This window comes from Mytilus edulis, chromosome 12 (genome assembly GCF_963676685.1).
Source record: "Mytilus edulis chromosome 12, xbMytEdul2.2, whole genome shotgun sequence".
In the NCBI taxonomy this organism is placed as follows: domain Eukaryota; kingdom Metazoa; phylum Mollusca; class Bivalvia; order Mytilida; family Mytilidae; genus Mytilus; species Mytilus edulis.
The window spans coordinates 71,031,076-71,050,545 of NC_092355.1; the positions used below are offsets into that span (position 1 = coordinate 71,031,076).

The 19,470-nt window shown below is 32.1% G+C and overlaps 2 protein-coding genes across 6 annotated transcripts in view; one reads left to right on the forward strand and one right to left on the reverse strand.

Annotated features, from left to right (window-relative positions):
• Positions 1-19,470, forward strand: part of LOC139499281 (uncharacterized) — a 740,979-nt gene that overhangs the window by 28,994 nt on the left and 692,515 nt on the right. The gene's annotated exons all lie outside the window — the stretch shown is intronic.
• LOC139499042 (uncharacterized) lies at positions 7,229-14,253 on the reverse strand. 5 transcript variants are annotated; one of them, XM_071287709.1, is made up of 4 exons: positions 13,937-14,017; positions 13,741-13,785; positions 10,160-10,486; positions 7,229-9,252 (listed from the first exon to the last, which is right to left on the reverse strand). In XM_071287709.1, the coding sequence occupies exons 3-4, from the start codon at positions 10,482-10,484 to the stop codon at positions 7,271-7,273; spliced, it is 2,307 nt and encodes a 768-aa protein (XP_071143810.1). In that variant the 5' UTR covers positions 10,485-10,486; positions 13,741-13,785; positions 13,937-14,017; the 3' UTR covers positions 7,229-7,270. The 5 variants fall into 5 exon arrangements, with proteins under 5 accessions (XP_071143810.1, XP_071143807.1, XP_071143809.1 ...); XM_071287706.1 differs by having other exon boundaries at positions 13,708-13,785; XM_071287708.1 differs by lacking the exon at positions 13,741-13,785 and having other exon boundaries at positions 13,963-14,253.

The following is a 19,470-nucleotide window of genomic DNA, read 5'->3' on the forward strand; positions in this document are numbered from 1 at the left end:
TGTAGGACAGGATCTTCTGACCCTTCCGGAGCACTTGATAGGGTTCGTGGTGCTTTGTCTTCAGTTTTCTATTTTGTGCCATGTGTTCTATTAGTTGTCTGTTTGTCTGTTTCATTTGAAGCCATGGCATTGTCTGTTTATTTTCAATCTTTTAGTTTGACTGTCCCTCTGGTATCTTTCGCCCCTCTTTGAGAAAAGGTAAATAAAAATATATATGTTATTTAAAAAAATTGTCCTTACATGTTTTTTTGTTTTTTTTTAAATTGTCCTTACATGTTTAACCCCGCCACATTATTTATGTGTGTGCCTGTCCCAAGTCAAGAGCCTGTAATTCAGTGGTTGTCGTTTGTTTATGTGTTACATATTTGTTTTTCGTTCATTTATTTTTATACAAATAAAGCCGTTAGTTTTCTCGTTTGAATTGTTTTACATTCTCATATTGGGGCCTATTATAGCTGACTATGCGGTATGGGCATTGGTCATTGTTGAAGGTCGTACGGTGACCTATAGTTGTTAATGTCTGCGTCATTTTGGTCTCTTGTGGATAGTTGTCTGATTGGCAATCATACCACATCTTCTTTTTTATACTTCATAATAAGATAATGCTTGATTGTTTGTGTGTAGAAATGTATAGGAAAACAGTTTAAAACAATTATTGAATTTCTAGCTCTAAATATATGCATCAATATATGAATAAACCCCAGACCTATATTAATATACTTTTAAATAGTGATAGGACGACATGGTACATGACATACATATAATAGACTGTGTTTTTCTAGCTGACTATTATTGAAAGGTATCGTTGATGCATCATATATTTTAAAAGAAATTTAACATTTCCAGAAGCAGGAAAACCATATATTCCAAAGGAAAAAGAAACAACAAAGCATACCACAACAAACATGTTTAATATTCCCACTGTCGAAATCAGCACGGCGTCTAATTCTAGGACGATTGATAGGACAACAGAACAATCCAATTCATTGACCTCAACTAATGAGGCTTACGTCAGTGAAAGTGGCCAGATGACTTCAATTGACGTTTGTATAAATCAAGAAAACATACAAGAACAGCTAGGTTAGTTCATATCTTAAGTTTTTAAAATTTATTTCATCAATTTCATTGTACTGCCCTTATACAAATAAGGAAAATAACGGAATGCACTAATTTCGATTTATCTTTTTATAATACTTTGCCAATTCTTTATCGACTAATATACGATACATTTGAAAAGTATGCGATATCTCACGATGCATTTAAAAGAGGGACGAAAGATACCAAAGGGACAGTTAAACTCATAAATCTAAAATAAACTGACAACGACCTGGCCAAAAATGAAAAAGACAAACAGACAAACAATAGCACACATGACACAACACAGCAAACCAAAGAATAAACAACTCGAACCCCACCAAAAACTAGAGGCGATCTTAGGTGCTCCGGAAGGGTAAGCAGATCCTGCTCCATATGTGGCACCCGTCGTGTTGCTAATGTGATAACAAATCCGGTAAATAGTCTAATTCGGTAAGTCACATTCATGAAAGGGAAAGAGATTGTAGTTACGACGTAAGGAACATATCTGATATCATTTGTGAAACGGTTATTCCATAACGGTCAACCCACTCGTGATGGCGTCCGTAAAATTCATAAAGGGTTGATTTCAACTTCACCATTTGGAACTCTTGGTTTAATAGCTTCAATAAGTATACAAAAGTACTCATTGACCAGAAATTATATAAAATAAAAGTTCTGAGAGTATTTGTTTCGTTAAAATCAATACGATGAAAACATGTGGTGATAAAAGAGGAACGAAATATACCAGAGGGACAGTCAAACTCATAAATCGAAAATAAACTTACAACGCCTGGATAAAAATGAAAAAGACAAACAGACAAACAATAGAACACATGACACAACATAGAAAACTAAGGAATAAGTAACGTGAACCCCACCAAATACTAGGGGTGATATCATGTGCTCCGAAAGAGTAAGCAGATCCTTCTCCACATGTGGCACCCGTCGTGTTGCTTATGTTATAATAAATCAGCTAAAGGTAATAATGATGTAAACTGTATCCAAATTAAATAAGATGTCAATTCAATGCGTCTGGTAATTCAGTTTGTTATGCAACCAAAACGATGTAGGTGTTCTCATAACACTATTTTCCTAGGTTATGGGAGGGTTTGACTGAAGAGGGCATGTTTCATCCCACCAAATTATGCATTAGCCTGTCTAAATTCAGGAGCATGTTATTCAGCACTTTTTGTTTGCTGTATAACGCACTTGTTTTGTATTTATTGTTTTGTACATAAACTGTGAAGTTGTTTTCTCGTTTGTTGCTGTATATTATAATGTTGGGGTCTTTTATTTTGTACACAAATCATGTCCATCGGAATGTATTCCGTCCCTTTACTTATCACCAGTATTTGATTAAATACAATAATTTTGTTTGCTAGGATTCGTGCTTTTTAGACACATTTCATTCAGTACGCAATTATTTCGGTTATTCTAGAAATTCTAGGTAAGATATCAAATAAAAAGATTTTCATCAGTAGATTTAAAGTCAACAGAAATTGATTTAAAACGGGTTTAGCATCATGTATTATAATCAATATAATGTATATCAGTTAGATTTAAAATCAATCATAAATTTACTAATTCCTTCAATTTAATAATTGCTAGACCGTAATTTAATATTAGATTTTAAAACTGTGCAGATGGAAAATGAAAAGTATAGCTTATATGGAATCATCGCTGGATCAACAACTGCTGCAATGATTGGTATTTGGTTAATGGTAGGTGCCGGCATTTTCCTCAAGTATCGCCATCACAAACAAAGACTGTGAGTTTAAATTTGATGTAATTGTTCCTTTTAAGTTAAGGAAGTTGGCTTGTCATGTTTTGGTATATATATTCACAATTTTTCGGAATCCTCTGGTTTTATCCATTTGAATACCTTGAAAAAAATTGCCCGGTAACCCCTATTTTTCTTTTTGTAAATCTTTTACATGTATAATGATAAGCCATCTGTAAAAGTCTTATAACATTTTAATTACTTTTTCATAGCTTTTGAGAACTTAAACTTGTCAATGATAAAGCTATGAAAAGTTAAGAGAGAATAGTTTCCCGCCAAAAATTCAATGGCTAATATTTCGGTGACCTATATATTTTTTTTGCTCTTTGGATTCCTTTATCAATCCCCTATCAATATAAACTAGAGTTCTGAAAAGTTAATTACTTTGAAACTGAGAAGCGAACTCCCTTAATATATCATGTATATATAGATTACGTTTATTTCGATATATCTTGTTGAAACCATTATACACGTTATATAAAGAATACTCAATATTTTCAAAATGACACATGGTCCATAATTATTAACTGTATGTATTTTCGATGGAAAGAAGTAAGATTTAGAAAACTGTTATGAATATCAAACCTTCAACGTAATCAGTGAATAGCTTTCAAAATAACAATAATCGTTTGTTTTCTCGCTTGAAAAGCTTTTTTTTTCGTCAATTTTGTCATGTCGGACCTTGATATGTTAACCATGCACTAACTTCAGTGTTTTTCTCGGTGTTGAATTCCGTAAGGTAATCTTATAACTACTAAAATCCACATTATGTGGTTTCTTGAGTGAAATTAATCTTATTGGGATCAAGTTATATTATATATCCTTATAGTATTCCTTAATTACTGTATTAGTGAATGTTGTTAATCAAAATGTTAAAAATATAGATGTAAGACTGAAGTTTGTATCGCTATATACAGATTAAAACGGATTAAAACAGACAAACTGGTATTTCCCTTAACTTTCATGTTTTTCTTTGTATATTTCAGGAGAAGAATAAAAGTGTTACCACTCAAACATATATATAGAACTAGGTAACGATACCTGCACATACAATGAATGTCAAGAATCCTATTAATAAAGTTATCTTAAAGTTTGTCATTGTATTAATGCATTTGTTTAATTCAAATGTACATACACGTGTCATTATTATCCTTGTTCTGGAATTCATTTTTTTTTATTCCCGGAAGCTTTAATGCATACCAAAAGCGAGATATGATGTTGTTTTTGACTAGTTATTCATTACTTGCTGTACTGTATTCTTATGCTGTATATTTGAATCTTTGTTCACGAGAAAACATTTTCGCTGAAATTTTGAATTTTAGATTTTCATTTGAATAAAAAATATTTCGATCTAATACAATTTGGCATACATTAGTTATACTACCGTCACGGACTTTCCTCCATTATTAATTGGCTGTAAATATCATTACTTTTATGACAACAACTCGGTTGAAAAATATTTTACTAATATTTCAAACTTCGGTCATGTAACACTACACATTGAAAAAGAAATAACAACACTCAATCAATATTCTTGTAACATAAGCAATGTGTGATGGACGTGGAATGCTACAAATCCCAAATTCATAGAAATATTTAAAATACTTTGAAAATGAGACAAGATTTTAAGAAAATTAAGCAACAGTTTGAAAATGAATCGTATTTCTTAGGAATTTGCAAAAAAACAATAACACCCTACGGTGATAATGATTGAAAACTGTAACAATGAACGACTCAGAATTATAGATGTCCACCTTCAATCCCGTCAATTTACTTATCACAGGCATAGATTACCTTAGCCGTATTTGGCACAACTTTTTGGAATTTTAGATCCTCAATGCTCTTCAACTTTGTACTTGTTTGGCTTTATAACTATTTTGATATGATCGTCACTGATGAGTCTTATGTAGACGAAACACGCGTCTGGCGTACTGAATTATAATCCTGGTACTTTTGATAACTATTTACGAGTATTACATGAACAGTGTTGTGTAATATTGTACTACCCGTGTGAAAGTCTGAGGTTTAGTAACAGTTTTCTACCATACCCTAAAGATATTAATAGTCCCTTGCCAAAATAAATGCATTCCTCTACACCTATAGATAATGATAGTTCCAAAGTTGTGCATCATGATCAGCCAACAGCAAACAATTGTCCATATACTGTTAAAGAAATTATCATTATTAGAAATTGTCATAATGATAAAAATCCTGACAAATGACTGACAATAAATAACCTCTGTCTAACCAATCATATTGATAAAAAAAAATATATTGCTGTTGAGGAAAATGCAAGAGAATCAGCTGATGCTACATATCACATGTATCAACAAAAACACACACATGTACTCCCATCAACTAGTCGAAATATACAGTTTATTGACAGTTAATCTTGTTGTTTGTGTCTATATTGAAATCAAATGATGAAAAAATGTTCAAAGCAATAACATAAATAAAATAAAGAAATGAAAACAAATAATCTTCGTTGATCCTAGGCAAAATGAGTCCGCGTACATCCAACTAAATTAAACTCTAACAAGAACATATTACCTCTTTACATATTCTGCATGACACAATAATGACACATTGAGAATGTAAAACACTTTGACATCCGTTCAAGTATTTGTTAGTACTGCAAGTACAAACAGTTTGCACAGTATAGATTTATGATTTATTATCTTTATACAACAGCGCTATACATTAGTTTTGTAATATCCGTGTCCCTTTATCACAGCATATCAAAACGAATGCACATCATCTGCACACAGATAATCTCTGTGGATTTTTTTAAAATTTTTAATTGAAAGTTGACGTTAATACTTTATTCAACGCAGTCCCATTTTGCACATACATATCTAACAAGGACCCTAATTTGATAAAATATATAAAATAAATATCTACTATTAAATCTATTTGTATGGGATTAAAAAATAGGATGAAAAGCGAGGCTGGTCGACTGTTTCGCAGTAATGACCAATAAATTTTATATTTTCCAACAAAGTACATGTATTGTTTTTATCCTAAAATTTACACCCAGCACTTAAAAATTTAGTTGCTTATTTCTAAATCATTGACCCTTATTATTCAAAGAAATCGACATAGTTTAAACACAGAGAGGACCGAACAAACGAAGTAGTACGCAAAAAGAAATATCAACACTTCCGCTTTCTCAACATGGAAGAGGGGTAACAGACTTTTTTGTACAAGTTCAAATAAAGCAAAACATTATTTGTGCACCTGTTATCTGTACAATAGCTGACTAGCAGGATAATCAGATATATGTCAACCTATATCACCTGTGTGTATTTTAAAATGAAATGTTATTAATAGTAAAATACGAAGAAGTGATCATATTAATCCATCAACTTTGAAGCATGTATGAATCGAAATTTCACTTCATATCTTCAAAAACATCCGGCCAGATGAACTAATTTCAGCTAGTTTCGTTGGTTTATGTCTTTATATTTGATTTTGGTAAAGTGAATGTTACAATGTATGGCTGTCTCGTTTAAATGGTATTCATTCGTTTCAGGTTTTTATCCTCATTTTTGCCATTTGATTACGAAACCCGCCGTTTTAAATTTGCCTCTAAGTTTTAAATTTTATTCGGAGTTGAGAATTTTGTAATGTTACTTTTGAAGTGTTTAAACATTTATATGTAGGTTATTTTATAGCAGACTATACTGTTTTGGATTTTCACGTTGTTGAAGGTCGAACGTTTGATTTCAATTGCTTAGTTCCAATTCACTTCAACCTTGTTTGACAATTATCTCATTGACAAGCATACTTCATCTCCTTTTATAAACAGTTAGACTATCATTCCTATCACCAGATGAAAGTAAAATAAAAATTAAGTAATTTTAAACACCAGTCACTTAAACTTTAGTAAAATTATGTACACACACCAGTTCATACAGTCTATAGTTGGTGTCTATTGTAAAAGAGGGACGAAAGATACCAAAGGGACAGTCAAACTCATAAATCTAAAACAAACTGACAACGCCATGGCTAAAAATGAAAAAGACAAACAGAAAAACAATAGTACACATGACACAACATAGAAAACTAAAGAAATAAACAACACGAACCCCATCAAAAACTAGGGGTGATCTCAGGTGCTCCGGAAGGGTAAGCAGATCCTGCTCCACATGCGGCACCCGTCGTGTTGCTTATGTGATTACAAATCCGGTAAATAGTCTAATTCGGTAGGTCAAATTCATGAAAGGGAAGGGGATTGTAGTTACGACGTGAGGAACATATCCGATATCATTTGTGAAATGGTTATTTGTAACAGTATACTTGTTTTCCTTTCATGACTTTCCTTCATTTTATATGGAAGTAAATATTTGTTTAACGTTGTTCACGTTGTTATTTCTAAAATGAATATAGGTTACAAAAAATTATTTACAAAACTTAAAAAATTTGCAATTTCCTTGTTCTTGTTGACGTGCAAAGTCTTCCCTCACAACGAAAAGCTTGATCATAGCACTGAATAGCTGCCTCTGTATTACCATTAAGTTTGTAACATACACCAAGTATTGTTAACGAGTCGGATAGCTGATTAATCGGCAACACGTTTCTTGTTAGTATAGTGATACGTAAATCTTCCAATGCTTGTTGTTTTTTGTGGTCGTCCCCAAGATGATGATAACACAAAAATCGTAGACAATTACACATGACCAGAGGAGGAACATATATATCTGCCATGTCTACTTCCAATTTTAGTTCGTCAGGCATTAACGGAGAATAACGTAAGAATCTTACACTGTAGATGGTAAATAATCTCATCCTATCTGATATTAATATTTCACTTTCATGGCTTAATTCTTGTGAATATTTCATGATTTCATTAATTGGATAAACAACACGGTGTAACCGAAGCAACCCAGGAATACAGCGGGATAATATGTAATCTGCAATTTTAAGCGATTCGTTGTATTGCTTTTCATTATAATAGAACGAAGCATATAAGATCCAACCAGACACTGCATCGCACATCAATCCGTTTTTCAAATATTTGTGGCGTGATTTGTTTAACTGATACATTTCTTTTTGTGACGACATGAACGGTATAGGTGAAGGAAGCCACTGTATCAAATATTGATTTACTGTGGCCTTGAAATTTTCACATATTCCAATTATGTATGCAGATCTTTCAAATTTCAAAAAAGACTCTATTAGGTTCAATGTTAGATAACAATTATATTCGTGTTCCGGGGCCGTTATCTTTGCTAGTTTATAAAACAAAAGATCTAGTTTAAAATGATATGTGTCCGATAGTGTAGGATACATACTAGTAAATCTATCTTCCTGTAGAAATATTTCTTTTACATTTTCGATTCCAATATTCTTGATAGCTTGAAGCACTTGCAGTAGAGGTTTATTGTTTGTATAATTCACTTTCCCTAGAAACATATTATGTTCAGGTATAAAGTAGTTAGGACAGTAGCATTCCCTAACCCACATCATGAGTTTGTCGAGACAAAGATTATAACAAATGAGTAAGTTTGAAATTCGAAATGTTTCAATACACACTTCCTCGGACAACCAGAATAAAGAGGTTTTGATAAAGTAAGAGCACAATAAATCTTTAGCTTTATGGATTTTGTTGATAAATTGTTTGAGTGTTAATTTAAGTAATCCATAGCATAATAGCTGAGTGTAGTTGAAAGAGTGTAGAAGTTTCTTTTCAGATATTGAAAAAGACAATCGCCAGAGAGAATCATTTTCTTCTACATTTTTTGGACCTACCGCAACCACTAAACATCCACTTTGAATTATTTCATTGATTACCGCAGAACATGGCCACTGTTGTCTGTGTCTATAAATCCAACGTCTTGCAACGTCAGGCCAATATCTTATTCGCAAGCAGTATGCAAAATCAACCGCTTCAGAGCTCTGAGATATACATGGGCCATGAATTGTTACCTGGTGTGTAGAAAAGTTAACCCCAGTAATATTGCTAATAAACAATTTAGTTGACAAGTATAACTTTCCATCCGTGGATTTAATGCAATCTAAAATATTGAAAATGCTTTGCGATTCTACATCACTCACATGTACTAACCTCAATTTTACAAACCCTGGAAGTCGAGAATTGATCTCCATTACCAATGTTGTACAAAAACATTGAAAATCTACAATGTTTTCATCAACAATTTCTACACCGTTTATAAGAAACATTTGATCTAGATCGCTTCCTGGTAAGTCCAAACCTTCAGCAATACTGCCACTTGTTATAAATGTTATTTTTGTATTCATTTCGCAGTCGACTTTGTCCCTCAGTACAAACAAACGCTGTCTTTTTCGTATTTCTATTTCGGTACCAACTACGTTCACTAGATTATCAAAAAATCTTTTTTCTGTCAAATTAGACGATTGACAGGTAATATAACCTGTATAAAATTCAAAGGAAACAAACATTAATTGCATGCATATCATGTAATGGGAACGATTTATTTAAATAGGCCCTCTTAAACAACTTTTAAATGTTACACTGAAAACAAACACACACCAGAGACAACGCCATGGCTAAAAATAAAAAGACAAACAGGCAAATAATATTACACAAGACACAACATAGAAAACTATAGACTAAGCAACACGAACCCCACCAAAAACTGGGAATGATATCAGGTGCTCCGGAAGGATAAGCAGATCGGTCTTTACATTTGGCACCTGTTGTGTTGCTTATGTTTATTAAAAAAATATGCTGTATAGATAATTGCTAGATTCAGGGACGTGGCATATAGTTTACCTAAAATAACTTGTATTAAGGACGATCAGAAGAAAATCATGATACAATATGACTTAAACATCTCAATTCTTAATTCGTTGGTGAGTAAATATTATCCATTTATTAATTTGATGATATGATACAAAATACAAATTTGATAAAACACTATCAAAAAGAAGACACGAACTGATAAACTATTATACACGTCTAACAATTATTCTAATGCAACAACGTTTGTAACGTTCATTTTGATTGGATAACGTCACTTATTTACATGGCATCAATTGACAATTGATGTTATGGGACGTACGCGCAAGCGCAGACGGCATATGACAGATTTTAAATACATGTTTTAACGTTGTTTTCTGTCAGTTTCATTAGAATGGAGATAACAATATTGTATTTTAAGCTCCGACGGCATCAATTGGGGATTTGATGGTCGCAAATACCCGTTTTACTGTCTCCGCTAACGCGTCGCCAGTAAACTTAATTTGCGACCATCAAATCCCCAATTGATGCCGTCGGAGCTTAAAATACAATACAGTTATCTCCTAATTGATGCGTACCTTCGTTATGGCAAGTGCACTTCTCCAGATACTCTAAATATTGCCGTGAAGATTTAATAGGATACTGCAAGTTTAAAATCCACTGCTCCTTGGCAAATCGTCTTTTTAAACATTGTTTGTATTCTCGCTCGAACTGATGAATCGTCATTCCAAACACATCATTAGTTATTATAATCTGTCCACTAAAAGACCGACTAAAAATTGGGAAGTGTTTACGATTTCCTGGATATGGAAACTGTCTGACACCATATATCTTCCAATATGATATCTTTTTCATGCCGAAAATGTTTTCATTCACTTCTAAAGAATTCATATCACTGCACATTTCTACAAATTCAAGAAAACAGTTTAAATGTAAAAAAAATAACAATTAAATATCAGGTAATAAACCAGACAGACACAGGATATATGATTTAAACGTTTTCATGTTGATATGAGAATCATAAAATTATATGACAGTAGATTATGATGTAAGAAAGCCTACGCTTTTTTTTATTTTCATATTATTATACGGATATAGTTGGTGTATGAAAATAACCTGAAATTTGATGGTCGTACCACGTTCATTAATTTAAATTTTTCTAATAATAGCCTTCATTGATTCATTTTATTCGTATTTCACTACGTATATTTTACTGCGAAACTAGGTCATATTAATTTTCACTTTTGCACAGTTGTATGTTATGGATATAGCATAGTAACAACATTATTACCTTGTTCAGATATTATAATTGCATCTTATTCACTCAATACTTATCAATGTATAACATAGGAATTATCAAACGTCTTATTTGCAACTAGAAAGTCACTTGTGTTTACTTTCACCTGTGTGTTTACACGTACATGTACTATATGTAGAGTGTATTGATTGACCTGACCTATATAACGTTTTCCGAAAATATAGTAAGTTTGAAATTCAAGCCTCTCATAATTAACTGATTCAATATTTTTTATTCTATATTTTGTACAACCACTTTATTTAACATACATTGCAAATTATATGTATAAGCTTATTTTAACTGAACAGAACTTCTATTTTCGATCTTCCATTTGTATGTAGTTTGGACTTTCAAAGAAATTATATATTGTGATAAATAGAGTTGTTTTTTGCATAATATATGCCAACCAATAATTGATCGGGTGACACTTCATCAATGGCAATAAAAACCAACACTATATGATATAATCAAGAAGGCAGCTTATAGTTGTTTACAATATACCGTAATGAGGACTTGCTTTGGGCAATACTGACACGCCAGGTGTGTAATAAAAATAAAATAATGTTGACATTTTTTGCATTGCCTTTCATACCACATCTTCTTATTTTCTGTTCATGTATTTAAATAAATGAGACTGCTATCGAAATTGTACAATAATTGCTTTTTTTCAAAACGATATACTTCTATTATGTGAATAAGTGCAAAACGTTCATTATACTTATCAAAATTAACATTCATTTGAAAGAGGTTTTTTATACAGGTAGCTTCTTGTTATGTCGATTCATTGATCGTTACATCCCAACTCCTTTGTTCTAACAGGGGTGATCTCAGCCGGATTACCCCTTCCAGATCACACCAGCTTGATTTTTTTTTTTGTTTTGCATGCTTTCCTTTGTTCTGTGAACTTTTGTCGGGAATGTCAATTCCACTATAAAACGTTTAATTGATTATACGGAAACAACTATCAAAATTTACGTAGAAAAAATCCAGTGTCTATGCTGGTATTCGAACTCAAAACCTTAAACATATCAACTCACGACACATACCACTACACCAGGACGACAGGATACCACCTACCAGTTATTCAACATACTTAAAGGAAGCACGATCTTTTCAAAAGTGTGGTGACTTGGCAGATCTTTATTCAGTGGGGTTTAAACCCTTTTCGTCAATAAGTGAGTTGTCAGACTGATTGTTAAATTTGATTTATTACTTTTTCCAAAGAGGGGCGAGTCAGTAAAGAAGTACTTGGTGTGTCAGTGTCAGATCACCATCTGGCCTCCGGTCATCGGGGTCATCTGACACTGACACACCGCGTCCTCGTGGGATAACTATTACAAAAACTTTTTGAAATGTATGGTATGTTGATTGTCTATGCCGTTCTTCAGGGAGTACAGCATATATACAAAATGAGTAGTGATACAATGTATATATTGTAACGAAAACCGAGCGGTCAGGCTTTGGTGTTAAACAATGAATGTGTAACCCTTAATGTGTTGCTATAAGCACGTGTTTTATAAAAATGTCTAGGTATATATATGAACTAAAGTTGTAACTGGCGATCCATCTTTGGTAGCGTGGTACTCTGGTATCGTGGTACATTGTGGTATTCCGGTAGATCTAAGGTTGGTTCTGTATAGGTTTTTGTGGCTTTTTGGTATTTTGGTAGATCTCAGTTTGGTTCTGTTTAGTTTCTTTGTAAAACTAACAGACTCGTTAAATAAAAATCAACTTGTATTTACTTTTAGATGCATTTAATATCAACAATTCACACAAATATGATATCTCTCAGAAGTATTCTAGTCTAACAATCAAATACTTTATTAACCTAAGAACATCGTGAATTAAAGAAAATTGATAGCGGGAGTATATAACCCAAAAGTTTACGAACTATAGTCTGGTAATCGTCAAATGGTAAATCAAATGCAATGTCAAAAGATAACGTTTCTCTCGAAAAGTTATTCTCTAAATGCAACTTGTTAAGGAACTAACAAGCCCACATTATACGGAAATAGTCTGGTTACTACTTAGTCTGGAAATGGTTTCAATACATGTATATTTAAATCTCTTGGAATTAGCTTATGATACTTGTCCAGGGTAAAGTCGTATTGAAGTCTTATCCGGTTTTTTCCCGCCGTATTTATACTTAGGTAAACCAATCTACCGATGTGGTTCACCATTTACCATTTCGGCTTACCATTTACCATTTTGGCTTACCATTCACCGAAATTATCAAATCCAAAGCCGAAGTCATAACAAAAATAGGTTATGACGTCATTGTGTTGTACGTCATTTGAAGTAAACATATCACAGGTGTTCCGATTGTAAAAACATAGGCAAGAATAATAAAAAGTTAACAAACATAGTTACACAAGAAATAGATAATAGGAACAGTCAATTAACGGTAAGCTTTTAACAACATCATCACACAATTTTAGGGAAAACAAGTTCCATTTCAAGGAACCCCCATTTCGTGACAATATTATTATGTATAAAAAAGAACATGTGGTATGATCGCCAATGAGAACAATGACCACAACAGACTAACATGACACAAAAATTAACAATTATATGTCACCGTACGACCTTCAACAATGAGCAAAGCCCATACCGCATAGTCAGCTATAAAAGGTTGCGAAATGACAAAGTAAAACAATTCAAACGAGAAAACTAACGGCCGTATTCATATAAAAAAAGAACGAAAAACAAATATGTAACACATACACAAACGACAACCACTGAATATCAGGCTTCTGACTTGGGACAGGCACATACATACATAATGTGGCGGAGTTAAACATTAAGCGGGATCCCAACTCTCCCCCTAACCTGGACAGTGGTATAACAGTACGACATACATACGTTAACAAACTATCTTTCAATCTCAACATTGAATACTTTTTGTTTCTAATATGAAAAAACACATAAATGATTAGGTTTTTTTTATTTACATTTCAATCTAATGAACATCGAAAGTTTAAAGTTATTTTTTTTTTCAAATAAAATAGTCTATGCGAGTACTGGTTTGTTTTCGTAAAAGGTAAATAAAACGTCTTACCTAAAATTGAATATGTTAAGTCTTACAGATATTCTAGTGTGCATTTGTATGCAGAGCTCAAATCTCCATCAGTCCTATATGCGCACTTTCATTTTATACAAATACATTATAATACATGACGTCAGAAGTTTAACCTTGATTTGTACAGGATAATTTACAACTAAATTGTTTACTGTATCGAACGTATGTAGAGTTTAAAAAAAGATAACATTGACTTGTCTGTGAAATGAATGGCAACCATTTGCTGAACTCTATAATTGCCCGTAAATTCGAATCAATGCTATTTATCTAGGATGTGTGTCGTTATTAAACATGTTAAACATGTTAAACGAAGAAACAATGTATATATACTTTGTTCTTAAATAAGCAATATCTAAAAATAGAAAAGATTGATCAAAGTTTGTTTTCTTTTATAAAGTTTCAAATGATCCACTTTATGGTTTACTGATTCAACTTGTTTTCTTTTTCATTAAAAAGCCCCAAAATTATACAAATAAGTTTTTTTTTCTCTATATAAAATTGACATAAAACCTACAGTCTTAGAACAATTACTTCGCTGGGCTTCCAAAATGTCGTATATATGACTTTTTGTTGTTGCAAAAATTACTTTTTTCACACAAACCGGCTTGGCGGGAGGAAGTCTCTGAAATCCAAAATATCACACATTCACACAAATCAAAACAATTGAAATAAGGCATGTGACAAAATTGCCAATCTCAAATGTTTTGTGAAGTTTGGTTCCCAAATGTTGTATGTAAATTTAAAATAGTTGTAAAATCAATTTTGAGAATTAAAGCTTGTAATTTTTTTAGTTATGTGAAAATAACATGAATAAGGGTAGATTTTATAAGATAGAGAAATTTCAAGTTTTTTTTCACAGCCAAATACAATAAAGTGCAAGTTATCATAGAACATTTTGTAAGAATTTTTTTTTTTTTGTCATAAACATGATACAACACATTTTGGAAGCCCAGCGACGATAAATTATCATTATATGTAACACTCAAGAACGTGTCCTTCCCCCCCCCCCCCCAGTCGTGTCGTTCCCATCAAACGTGTCCGAGTCCCCAAAACGTGTCCACATCGACGTCAATAAACTGTAAATCATGTCTAGTTGTAAAAGGTTGCCAAAGCGTGTCATTTGTATAAATGTCCAAACATGTCAATTCTCCCAAATCTGTCCATTTCAAGTTTGTTTTCTTTTACTGGAATTTTCATTCCTGTCCATATTATAAATATGTAGGTTATTTTGTTATTGTTCTTTTATTATTGTATACTCATTTTACGATTTTTTACTATTTCATTAAAATATTAGAATAAATTACTTTAGGTCTTTTTTCTTTGCGCATTAAAATCGTTGTAGCATTTCACTTTTTTATAATGTGCCATCAGTTATATTTCGAAAGGCAATATTGTTTTAAAATTTCAATTATTTCAAAGAGCCTCTATTACAAAACAGAAATTGAAGTAGCTTCCTACTTCAGTCATAAACATATCGATCTTTACTTGCAATTATGTTTTAAGATTAAAATCCCAACTAGTGTTAGTTACAAATAACCGTAAAAAAATAAATCCCACTCTTAAATTCACGTTATGATAATAGAATCTAATGTATATATCGTTTTACATTATGTCGTTTAAATTACGAATAAAACATTTGGCACTGGACGTTATGTCTCTTCTTCTTGTGTCTTTAGTGACGCTCGTTACCTAAAATTAATTTCAAAATACCAGAACTGTTAAAAAAAAGAAGGTCAATTCGACTGAAAGCCCGCCGTTCAATATTCTCGAAGTGCATTAGTATACAATAATTTGGGTTATACAATAATTTTCATAGTAAACGATTGATTCAACTGTACTTAAAACATGTGTATGTTCGCTCTAAATGGGCATGATATACTTGTAACTGGACAATAAGCATTTCAGTCAAAAGTTTATATGTTACAGGTTAAATGTTTAGTTAGGATAATCATTAACAACTGGCATTGGACAAACTAATGCTAATAAATTACCATTTCATGAACTGTGTCCTTCATAATTTAACTGTCGTGAACGTTATTGATGTCATTATGAACATACGTGTATAAGTACTAAAAGCCGTGAGACGTTCTGGCGTTTAAAAGTGGACACATTTGGGCGAAAAACAATTATCGGACACGTTTTGAAGTTATGAAATCGGACACGTTTGGGCAATATTGAACATTCTTGGCACTTCTGGGAAAAATAGACACGCTTGGGGGAAACGGAAACGATGGGGGGATGGACACGTTATGGAGTGTTACATATATATATATAAGTATATGTGGTATGAGTGCCAATGTGACAAATCTCCATCCAAATAACGATTTGTGAAAGAAAAAACATTATAGATAAAGTATGGTCTTCAATGCGGAGCCTTGACTCACACCGAACAGTAAGCTACAAAGGACCCTAAGCAATGATCAGTGTAAAACCATTCAAAAGGGCCGGAAAACTATACAAAACTGATTAATGAGAAACACTTATAAATCACATCAACAAATATTACTACTGAACATCAAGTTCCTGACGTATGATAGGTGCAAACAAATGCAGCGGGTGTAAACGTTTTATTAGGTACATACCGTCTCCCTTACCTAAAACACAAGCGTAAAATCATTTATTTAATTTACAAAAACCCTAACAAAAAAATCATTTAAGAATGCTTCGCTTGATAAATTGTTAGCCATGTTTTAGCTTAAAATAGTAATATAGAATACTGATCGATATAGCTGTTTTTATATTTTATTTAATTACACTCTCGTTTCTGGTTAAACAACTCTTTTCTCTCTTTCGTAGGCAGATTTGAGAAATTAGACTATAAAAAGAACATGTTTAAAAGCTGGCAAAATTCATTGGAGATTGTACAATTCATTCAAAACAAAGCAAGTCTTCATATATCTATTTCAATAGACAAAAAAGTTTTAGAGCATACATGTTGAGTTTGCATATCATGTCAACTTTAGAAATAATAAACATATTCGGGACCTTTTTTTGCTTTTTGACTTTTGTTTGTTTGTGAGAGGAACCCAGGCTTGTATAGATGGAGCGCCCGTGTGTCGTGCAGAATTTAAATTATGTCCCCATCTGGTAGTATAATCTAAAGAGAGAAAGAGCATATGTGAAGCTGTCTCCATTATATTTTATCTTGATATTGCAGCCAAATTGTTAACGTTATTTCGACTGAATAAATCTCATTTTGTCTGATTGTGTCTGTAAGCTTCTTAATGTTGTCGAACGCTGTTGTTTATTTCGTCATGTTTGGATGGATCTGAAATGCCTGTAAGCACTATCGATCTGCATCACTACTGAAAACTTAAAGCATAACCGCTTTTTTTTTCTGGCTTTTTTTCCTATGGAGATTTCAAATCAGTCAACTAAGACTATATAAGTTTAAAATGACAATTTAGGTTAAAATATTTGTACAATTATTATTGTTTATCATGGAAGTTGTTTTTATGATGCATATTGTTCAATACATTGAAATCTTGTTTTCCCGTTTAGAATAATTAAAAAAGGTCCCGATTGATAAACAAAATCATTGATGTCATTTGTTTCGCCTTTAAGGCAACATCTACATTATACACATGAGATAATGCTTTGTCGAAGTGTGAAGATACACAAATGTTAGGTATTTGATATCATAAGTGAAATATTATATATTGTTGAAATTGATATATTGTGAAATGGAAATATTTGACATCAAAACTGTTGTTTTAAAACCAGTTTATATATCTTTCATAGTATGTCACCTGGTATCATGTAAGTATATATATGTAATAGATATTTCAATTTTAATTTTCCTTACCTCTAAGGTATAATATGTATTGATACTAATCAAATAAATTATATGAGTGTTCAATCTGAATAGATTTGTATGCGACTGTCATACAAGGGAGAGGCTTAGCCAGCTATATAGCCAAGTTTAATCCACCATTTTCTACATCAGACAATGATTGTACAAAGTCAGAAGTATGAATTGTTATTCATTTGTTAGATGTGTTTCAATTTTTGATTTTGACATATGAATACAGACTTTCCGTATTGGATTTTCATAGTAGTTCGGTAGTTTTACTTCTTTTTATATTTTGTAATCTATTAATGCATTTGTTTTGTGTGACACATTATCAGTATATCAAAGTGTACAGAAAGGTAGAATTTTTATTAAGTGGATTTGAAATAAGAATTTACAGGGAAAAGTTGTTTACAGAAGGTATAAAAAAATAAATAATGAATAACGCAAAAATTCATATTATTTCATAAAGAGTCTTTATGAAAGCATTATAAAAGCACTATGAAACAGTTCAGCGTGTATGTTTTTAATGAATCTCCTTTCATAAGCAATCAATATTTAACAATAATGCCAATCCTTTTTCTACGAGATGGTGCTAGTCTCATCGTATGACATCACCAGTTTTGTCCTGACACGAGAAACACGACGGACGCCACATGTGGATTAAGATCCGCCTTCCCTTCCGGATCTCATGTGATCAACCCAGATTTTGTTTTGGGGTGGTGAGGGTTGTTCGCCATAGAAGCACGATATTGTTTTTAACTTTTATATTTATAATATGTCGTAGATCGTTCGTGTATGTTTACTTGTTTTAGTTAATATCTTTTTATTGATTTAAGCCACCTCAAGTGATATTTATAGCGTGTATTCCTATGTTGTAATTTTATACCATTAATTTAGGTTAGAGTGAGTGTTGAAGCCTGTTAAAACGATTGAACTCGCTGCATTTGTATGTACAAGTCCTTATACATGATTACCCATGGCGTCGTATTTAAGGCCGTCTTTAACCTATAGTGGTTTACTTTTTACAAATGAAGACTAGAGGTGACTTTAGCGGACAGTTGTTTTATTGGCACTCATACCAAATCTTCTTACATCTTTAAAGACGTTATAAACAGTATGACAAATATAAGTAACAATAACAACAGAATGTAGGATAATAACTTAACATACATAGCCATTTATATTAAAATCATTTGGTCAGATTAATCAATTATTTAACTTGTGTGATAAATTCATCATCGTTTTGGCTATACATTAGGACTAATAACAATTAAGAAACACGTCTACTACTAAAGAAGCACAATTAGTATTCATAGGAATAACTTAAAACTGTCGATAAATTTCATTGTCGGAACTCCATAATTATATATTTTATTTTTTAACAACATAATTAAATATTTATTTCAATTGTTGGCTTATTACAATATATTTCTGGATTCCAAGCTTCTCCTGATATTCCCTGTTACATTTTACTAATCGATCGGGGAAGAAATTAGTTATAAAATTCATATGACATCAATTATATATTAAAAGGTACCACTCAAATTGATTATAATAAAATTAACTTTAAACAAAACTTATTTGAGTTTTTAAAATGCAAAGGCTTTTTAACTTCGGAATAGATTACCTTAGCTGTATTTGACAAAACTTTTAGGAACTTTTAGTCCTAAATGCTCTTCAACTTTTTACTTTATTTGGCCGTTTTTACAATTTTCGTTTC

Bases quoted from the DNA above. Each gene is read 5' to 3' on its own strand.
- LOC139499042 (XM_071287705.1), bottom strand. From the start codon at position 11,458: ATGCAAAAAATGTCAACATTATTTTATTTTTATTACACACCTGGCGTG. The intron at 10,487-11,379 runs GTATATTGTAAA...TTGAATTTGTAG, and splicing joins CAAAGCAAGTCCTCATTACG to AAATGTGCAGTGATATGAAT. The intron at 9,253-10,159 runs GTACGCATCAAT...AATTTTATACAG, and splicing joins GTGCACTTGCCATAACGAAG to GTTATATTACCTGTCAATCG.